Source organism: Andrographis paniculata, unplaced genomic scaffold (assembly GCF_009805555.1).
Source record: "Andrographis paniculata isolate CXL003 unplaced genomic scaffold, ASM980555v1 Contig65END, whole genome shotgun sequence".
NCBI lineage: Eukaryota > Viridiplantae > Streptophyta > Magnoliopsida > Lamiales > Acanthaceae > Andrographis > Andrographis paniculata.
In genome coordinates this window covers 6,212,254-6,221,555 of record NW_026137601.1, presented here as the reverse complement: position 1 = coordinate 6,221,555, position 9,302 = coordinate 6,212,254, and the positions used below count along the sequence as shown (strand labels likewise).

General features: G+C 31.6%; 1 protein-coding gene across 1 annotated transcript; it reads right to left on the bottom strand.

Annotated features, from left to right (window-relative positions):
• Nucleotides 1-4,361: 4,361 nt before the first annotated feature.
• On the bottom strand, nt 4,362-6,376 carry LOC127261960 ((+)-neomenthol dehydrogenase-like). The gene is made up of 5 exons (XM_051290403.1): nt 6,215-6,376; nt 5,873-6,128; nt 5,664-5,732; nt 5,398-5,574; nt 4,362-4,982 (listed from the first exon to the last, which is right to left on the bottom strand). Exons 1-5 carry the CDS (start codon nt 6,235-6,237, stop codon nt 4,602-4,604), a joined length of 906 nt encoding a protein of 301 aa, XP_051146360.1. The 5' UTR covers nt 6,238-6,376; the 3' UTR covers nt 4,362-4,601.
• Nucleotides 6,377-9,302: the final 2,926 nt, after the last annotated feature.

Below are 9,302 nucleotides of genomic sequence, written 5' to 3'. Positions count from 1 at the left end.
CCGATTGTCTTGAAATACCCCCTTAAAGAATCTAAAAGACCCAATTACAAGCCCACATCTTCTTCCAACTTGGGCTTTTTAACCTAATTATAAATTTCATACGTAACAGCCTCATAACAATTGTTATTATTATTATAGTTTAATTGCACAAGTTCACAATTTTCTAATTATGTTTTGGCTTTCCTCCAATACCGACTAATATTACTTCTAGAACATGAAAATATCTTTTGTGCTTACAACGTTTTACTGAAAGCATATTTTCTATTTTTTAGGTTACAAATAAAAACTGCATTATGCCATTATAGCAATATGTTCTTTATGACTAAATTCTTTTCATCTTGTCATTGTGGGTTTGAAGTAAAGGAAAAAATTGTGTTATATAAATATCGGGGAAGATACAATGGCTTGATGAATTCCCTTTTTCCGATCTGGAACTCGCTTGTATATTAACCATTGCTGTGGTTAGTTTTGGAAACGGTTGTTGCTCTACTCCCAAAGTGATATACTTGAGCCGACCTGCCTTAATAGCCTTTTGGATCTCATTTCGAAAATGAGTGCATTGACTTGTATTATGTGTGAAAGAGTTATGCCACTTACAGTACGGCCTCCCTTTGATTTCTTCCTTAGTAGCCAACCTTTGCCCCTTTGGAATTCGGTTTTGACCATCCGATAGCAAAATATCAAAAATCCTATCGGCTTTTGAATTATCAAAGGTTGGTTGCTCTTTTCCTTCAGTTCCTGGTATTGGCTTTAACTTAGAACACACATAAGGCTTCCCTGACAGTATTTCGGCCGCCATCTCTTCCGTTTGATCATAATCAAAGTCGTATGCCTCTGTTTCCATACTTGCCATATGCTGGACTTTATTACGCCTGAAATTTTGATCATTTCCTCTAAAAAGAGACTCCAAACGTCCAGCCTTAAAAGCAAGGCTTGCCAAATCTTCTACATCATGGGCAGTGAGCGCCTCTCTCAGGCGACCATGCATGTTCCTGACCACTAAGTTGGTCATTTCTTTTTCATTGATTACAGTAGGACAACGTCCTTTCATCAAACGTACTCTTTTAATAAACTGTGAAGTCTGGATATTGTTTCAATTCCAATAAATCAGTAAGAGAGACGGTCGGTAAAGAATTGAAGAACCTAGCATGAAACGCCATCTCCAACCCTTCCCAAGTTTGTATTTGCCCAGGTGGCAGGCTTACAAACCATGAGAACGCTGTTCTAGTGAGAGATAACCCAAATAACTGCAGTTTATAACAAGGATTATTTCCAACTTCCCCTAACTGCGCTGTAAAGCGACCCACATGCTTAATGGTGGAAGATCCATCTTCCTCTGAAAAAGCATGGAAATCAGGTGGTCGATAATTCCTTGGCAGTGGATAATCGTTGATGATCCTTTCGGGGAAAGGCCTTTGATATGCAGGGCAGTTGGCCATCTGAGGATTCAGGCCGAAATGGACTCTCAAAACCTGCGCAATCTCTTCGGGGTCCACACGAGGGTGCTGTTGATCAGGGATGAAGATGGGATCTTGCACATGTGCTCCTTGCCTCTCCTCCCTGACAACGTTTGGCTGCATATTGTCAACTCTCGGACCCAAAGGCACATTATTAGGGAAAGTTAAAGGAGTCTTTCCCCTATCCGTTCGGTTGAACGTCGTGGCCCTTGGAAGTGTGCTGTCGACGTATGATGGCCCTGCGAAATTTGCTTGCATTCTTGATGGTGATATCCCTGGTGGCGTCTGAGTGGGTTGAAGAGTAACATTTGATAAAGCTTGGTCTAACATGTTCTGCATCAGATTTTGTTGCTCGCGCAACATATTTTGCATCGCCGAAGTTTGCTGATTGTTCAATTGTTGAACATAAGCCAACCAATCGGTAGGTGGTTGGGGAATCTCCCCTGGATTTGGCATGACGGGTGGTGAAACATTTTCTCCCGCCGGTGCTGATGATAATTGAGGTTGTGAGCCTGCCATACTGATTTTTCTGATGATTCAACCAGACCTAAGTCGTATGAAATTCTCTGTTGATGTAGGATCAGCAATCTTGCCTTTCTCCCACTGTGGTCGCTAATTTATTAATGTATTTTTTCAACAAACAAAAAGTAAAATCCAAAAATAGGAAATTATTTTCAAACTTGATATATTTAGCATCTGAGATTAGAAATCTCTAAACATTGTACGGTACAGAAAATTAACTGGAAATTAAAATGCTGAAAATTTAAATGATGATCCCCGAATCACTGACTTTGTCGTCGTTTGAAGTTGATTGAAGATACCTTGTCAGTTGCAAATTCTAATCCTTAAATACTCTTTAGAAACGGTACTGGAAACCGTCGCCCGAACGGTTATGACACTTCTTTTTCAACTGTCTACTAACCCCTCTCCTGCTGACACGTGCCCTCAGCCGACCGAATTATCACTCTTACTCACTTTCAACAGTGTCCGATCTGCCTATCCAACCACGAATCGGCCGACTCTTTGGACCGACCACAGACCTTCCGCCTTTTTGGCCCGAACGCAGCTCTTCCGCCCTGTTGGTCCGACCGCAAACCTTCTGACTTACAAATCACCCGACTTATTGGTCCAGCCGCAAACTTCCCGACTTACAGACCACCCGACTTGTTGGTCCAGCCGCAAACCTCCCGACTTATAGACCATTCGACTTGTTGGTCCAGCCGCAAAACTCCCAACTTGCAGACCACCCGACTAGCGGTCCTTCCGACCTATGGACCTTCCGACTGGCGGTCCTTCCGACCTGCGGACCTTCCGACTTGCGGACCTTCCGACCTGCTGACTTTCCGACCTGCGGACCTTCCGTCTTGCAATTTCCTTAGAAACACGTCTATTTCACCTGATTTTCTCACAATGCCCCTCCATCAGTCCAACCAACCCAATCGTTGGCCCATGTTTTCCTTTTAACTTGGGCTTTTTAACCTAATTATAAATTTCATACGTAACAAATATACAAATAAAAAATAGGTGTTTGATTTGATGTGTTTGAGGGGAAAAAATTGAATGAATGAATAGTTAAAAAAAGTCCAATCCTCCAAACAAGCACATAGTTTTATGCTTCTGTTGCTTTGACTCTATTATTTTGGCATTATTTGTACTGATCTTTTTATAATAAGAATGTATGGAATGAAGTTGGCTTATGGTCTCCCTCAAATGCATTTAATAATACTTCAATCATTTGGGAGGAAATATAGGAGGAAAATGAATTTTTGTTTTTTTTTTTTTTTTTTTTTTTTGTAATTATTTGGATATTGAATGCATTGTTAGTGCTACTGAAAATATTAGTTGAGAAATGAAAATGTTGCACTGATATTATAAGCATTATTGATTATTTTATTTTTTTTAATATTAAAATTATTAATTGATGTTGTTTGGATATTAATGTATTTATTGTTGGTAGTGATGAATATTAGAAGTATTATTAAACGCATTTAAAACATGAATTTTTTGCAATTGTTTTTTTTTTCTTTTTTTTTTTTCGGTGTGTATTTGATTTTTTTTGCATTAATATAATTGTTTCAAAATGATTTTTACGAGTTCTTATATGTTTTTATAAAGCTGTTTGTTTTCTTTCAATAAAAATAATTATAATAGTAAAATGGTGTTAGTTAATTGTTGTTGTGTTAATAATTAAAATTTAATTAAATGAATTTTTATAACATAACATAATTTTTAAATGTTTAAATAAAATAAATAAGTTTTCTGTCAATTTACAATTAAAATATATTGATTTTAACTATTTTAATTTAATGTATTAAAGAAAAAATAAATTTATTTTTATTATAAAATTATATAATATTTTAAAACTATCATCAATACTATTGCCATAAAATAATAATAATAATAGTAATAATAACAAACTAGTATCATAATTTAATATCATTAACTCTTTAAACCCAAATACCGTAATTATTATATTCAAACCAAAAGCGTCAAAGTTTGGTTTGGAGTATCTAAATTAATATTATTATTAATTTAATAAATTTAATTAAAATTAAAAAATATTTTAATTATTATATTATTGATCATTACATTTATTAATTGCTAAATTAATAAACATCAAAACCTCCCATCCAAACAAAATTTACTATAACCCATAGAAAAATAATTTTTCGAAAACTATAATAAAATTCAAATATAAATCAAACTTAAACCAAATCACAAAATTATCTTCAAATTCAAATATAAACAAAGTTTAAACCAAATTTTTTCAAAGAAACACATCCAATATAATAGAAAGTTTTAATATAATAAAAATTTATATAGGAAACAATGTTCATATATTTTATTCTTTTTTTTCACTATTACTCAAATATCCAATAAATATGAAAAAAAAAAAAGAAAAAAGAAAAAAAAACGCTGAGAAAGCAACATTTGGAAGCAGATTTACGTGACCACCAAATCGATCGTATGTATGTTGCTATCATCATTACATTTCAGCAATTTTCCCACCACCATATAACAGCAAGCATATCATATGATCATTAGTATTATTACCCAACATCCTACAAAAACAAAAAAAACCCAAAATCTAAGTGAAAGACAACAAGAGAGAAATGCAGCTTAGCTTGCAATAACGCAACCATTTCAAAACTCAACCACTTCCTTCCTGTTAAAAAACAATCCGGTCGAGCCGTCGTCCTCCGGCAGCAGTGCCAGCCTCACGGGGCTCTCGGCTCCTTCTTCCACTGTCAGGAACCCGCTGTGGTGGTTCATGTCCGTCTTTGTGTATCCGGGGCAAATCGCATTGATCTTACACTCGGGGTTCTTCTTTGCCAAAAGCCTCGTGTATGTAGTCACAACAGCCTTAGAGACAATATACGAACCTGAATTCGACGGCCAGCCTCTCTCTTTGACGGCCCCGTCTTTAACGGCTTTAAGGTACGCATTCACAACCTCCTCCAGCTTCTCTTCTGTCAGATTCTCCATGTTGCTGAGGATCCCTTTCGCCCATTCATGACACACATTCTGCAAATATACCCAAATTACTAAGTTCAAAGATTATTAAATTTTTAGGTAAAATGTGTTAAACAAATTTATTAGCGAAATTTGAGATACTGTGAAATCGGAATAATGCATATAAGATAATTTTGAAATCGAATATATGATGCAATATCAAATTCGAGCCTCGCGATTTTATTCAAGCGAATTCGGTCATCCACCGATAATAGTTCGAATTATAAACTGAATAACAAATTCCGTAAACCAAACTAAAAAGCTTTTGGAAGAAAATATGTAGAGAATTTTCTCTAAGGATTTAAAAGAGATGAAACTTTAATAAAACTGTTGATTTCTGCACGTTGCATTAAGTTATAACAAACTACTTTATCTTATTATTTATTTTTTTTAATTAAATATCCAACAATGATTATTGAATAAGTACCTTAAGTTGGCCCATGATGGAGGACATGTTAACTATCCGTGGCGAGGCAGAAAGCTTGAGCAGGGGAAGCAGAGCCTCGGTCATCTTCTTGACGCCGTAATAGTTTATTTGGAAAGCCGCTTCGGCTGTCGCATACGTCTCGACTACAATGGCATCCCAGTTAACTTTCGATTTGTCCTGCAGCATATTACGTACATTTAAATCCAAACCAAATTATCAAATTCATTCATTCATTCGAGCATAAATACAAGTATATACATACATACCTCGGCCTTAGCTGCAGCTCTTATACCCTCAGCATCGACATTGGCTCCCGCGACGCCCGCATTGTTCACCTGCATATATATGATTCAGACGATCAATCATCGATATTTAAAGATACAGAGATCAATTAATAGGTCCTTACACAAGAACATCATCATATATGTAATAAGATTCCTGAACTGAACAAGGGACAATTTTGCAATAATTATACCAAGATATCGAGCTTCCCGAATTTGGATTTGATGAAATCAGTCAAGGCAGCGACACTGGCTGAATCTGTGACATCCAACTGGTGGAAAATTACATGGTCGCCATGCCCAAATTCTTTCAATTTCTCCACAGCTTCGAGGCCCCTTTGGGAATCCCTAGCAGTCAACACCACTGTAATGTTCCCCTGAGACTGAGAGGCCAATTGCTTGCAAATCTCAAACCCTAATCCCTTGTTTGCCCCAGTCACCACAGCAAACCTGCACAACCATTATTGAACAAAAAATTAATCCAACCACAAGGCTGGAAGTGAGAAATTCAATTTAGGGATCGAACTAAGACATACTTTTTTGTTGCTTCGGCAGCCATTGTTGCAGCTCGAGATTTTTTAAGGTTGGATAGATTCTTGTTTGTGAAGCTCCTTCTTCGATTTGGATTCAGTTTTAAAGGCCAATTCGGGGAGAGATCCGAGAATAAAATATACCCTTCTAGTTCTAGATGGGAAGCTTCATTGTTAATCTAAAATCTGAGGTTGACTTCTTGAAACTCAAAGTTATTACACCTTGGAGCGGAGGTCCCGAAGCAATCTCCACCGTTCACTGCAGTTTCGATGGCTTTGTACTCCCGGCTCCCGGGAGTAGAATTAATTGTTCTAGAAGTTCCCTTTACAGGAAATAACTCTTAAGCATAATTGGGTATTGAAAAAAATGAAAAATAAACTTAATTGGGTATTTTTTTATAGTTATTAAATAAAATAGTAATGGGAGTATTAATTAACACGTGGAGAGTGTTAACAGTTGACTTTTGGGTTCGTAGATCACAGGATGGAAGCTTCTTGTAGGGAAGAATTTCCAAATTTCGGTGTTGTGGGAGTTGTCGGTTTGAGTTGTGCTTACCTCTACTTACAATATATATATTTTTTTTCATACGTTTTATTTTTGGCTAGTAATTTATTTCAAATTGTACCATGGTAGCATTTCATAAACCTACTACATATCTAACGTATAATTTAATAAGATCATTTTTGTTATTTTAACTATAATACTAATATTAAAAAATTTATATGTAAAAAACAAATGGTACTAATTTTATTGGACGCACGTTACTTTTTATAATTTTCTAAATTTATAAATAATATCAAATATTTTATTGTTTTATATATTTAATTTAAAAAATATTTTAAATATTATATCTTGAAATTAAATTTATAATATTTTTTTATATAATTATAAAAAAAATATTGAAAATATTTTAGATCAAATAAATTAAAATTTAATATTATTAATAGAATTTATGCAAAATATAAATAAAATATATAATATGATTTGATTAAATATAATAAATACATAAAAATGAATATTAATCATAAAATTAAAAAATAAATATACAAAAATAATTTAATTTATAAATAATAAAATAAATAAGTAAAACTGTAATTTTTAAATAATTTTTAATTTAAAATAAAATAAAATAAATAAATAAAGCCACTCTCTCCAATGAGATAATGTCATCTCGTATGACAGGAATTGTGCCACATCCTCTCATGTGAGAGGGTGATAACTCAAATAATATAGATGTGAATTGAAGGTGGTCTAATACTCTTATTGAAAATTTCGGTTTGTCCAACGTTTTTACATGGAATAATGTTTATTGTGTTAAAAATATAAAATATTGTATTATTTTGACATTGAATATTTGACTTTCGATAATAAATATTTAATTTTTTTTTAACTTTTTTATTTTTATAAAAAAAATTTATATTTTTATTATTATTTTTGGGAATCGCAATTCAACAATAGTGCCAAAAAAACATAGCCTTATTTATGATGTAATATACTCCGTTAGTCCCAAATCAAAGCGTCTTTTGGAGTTTCGTAGTAAATTAAAAAATAACAGTACTTTTTATTATTTTGGGGGTGTATTCATTATTGATTTTGTAGGATTATATTGGACTTTTAAAATCCGGATGTAGTTGATCCAATTTTTAAAAGTCTTTTAAAATTTGAAAGTATTCAACTTTTAAAAGTTTTTTAAAATCTGAAAGTATTCAATAATCCATAAACTTTTAAAGTTTATGTATTTTATTTAATTTTAAAGGAAAATTATGAAAAAATTGTATAGTATAAAATCTCTCCTGATAGGGAGAGATTTTGATGGATCTTAAAAATATGTTATTATTATTATTATTAGAATTGAAAAATATTATGATAGTATTTATGTAATATTTTAATAAAATAATAATAATTTTAAAATATACTAATGAAAAATGATAATAATAATAAAATATATAATATAATAGCAAATTATACCAAATTTTTTGAAAATATACGTTTTTAATTAAAAATTTTAATTTATTAATTCTTATTATGCTGCATAAAAAAATATGTAAATAAATTTTTATAAAAAAATGTATGAAGATGATTTGAACTCAAATAACTTGGTATTGAAATATTTACATTAAATTTGTTACATCAATAATATATATACACATATAAGAAAATTATGTTAAAATTCTAACAAATTAAAACAAAATAATATAATAAATGATAATATAATTAAAATTATAAAATTTAAAATATTAATATATAAAGTTATTATTATTCTATAATTATTATACGTTATTAATAATATATAATATATATTTATATATATTTTACTTTATATGAATATAATACTGCGTATTACTATATTATATATATAACTTATAAAATTTGTTTACAAACCAAATAAAGCCGTTGCTGCCTGTCATTTTACATAATCAGTCGTTCTTGTTGTTATTGCTTTTGTGCACCTTTTTGTTTCTGCTCCTTGTATCGATTGCACTAATTTCTTTTGGCTTCGATTGTTGCATCGATTTTTTCCCATTCTTTACATTCCTCTATTGTTTCGGTAAGATTTAGATATTTTTATTTTTTAAATAAATAAATAAATATTAAACAACATATTTCAATTCGAATCGACAATTTACGATTCGAGAATATAAGAACTGAAATTGAACTGTGTAAAATTCAATTTCAGTTTAGTATTTGAAATCGAAAAACTGACGTAGGTTTGAAACTGAAGGGCAAATTTATTTACGATTCAATAAATATTGAAACCAAAATCAAACATGAAAAAATTGATTTTGGTTTCATGCTGTTGATCGGTTTCATTTGTATTTACGGTATATGTTAAGCTGTTTTGATATTTTATAATTTGTTAATTATATATTTTATGTTTGTAAAATATCTTATGCTGTATTCAATTAAATATTATTACACTATTTACTATATTTTGTATGTGGTCTATTCTGTAGAAATTATAAGAAGAAGATATCTATTTTTATTTAATTACTTACTTATTTATATGCAAGGTGTCTAGTTATATGTTTTATGAAAAAATAAATTAAAGTATTAAATTATTTATGTATATATCTAAATAAGCTATTTTGTATC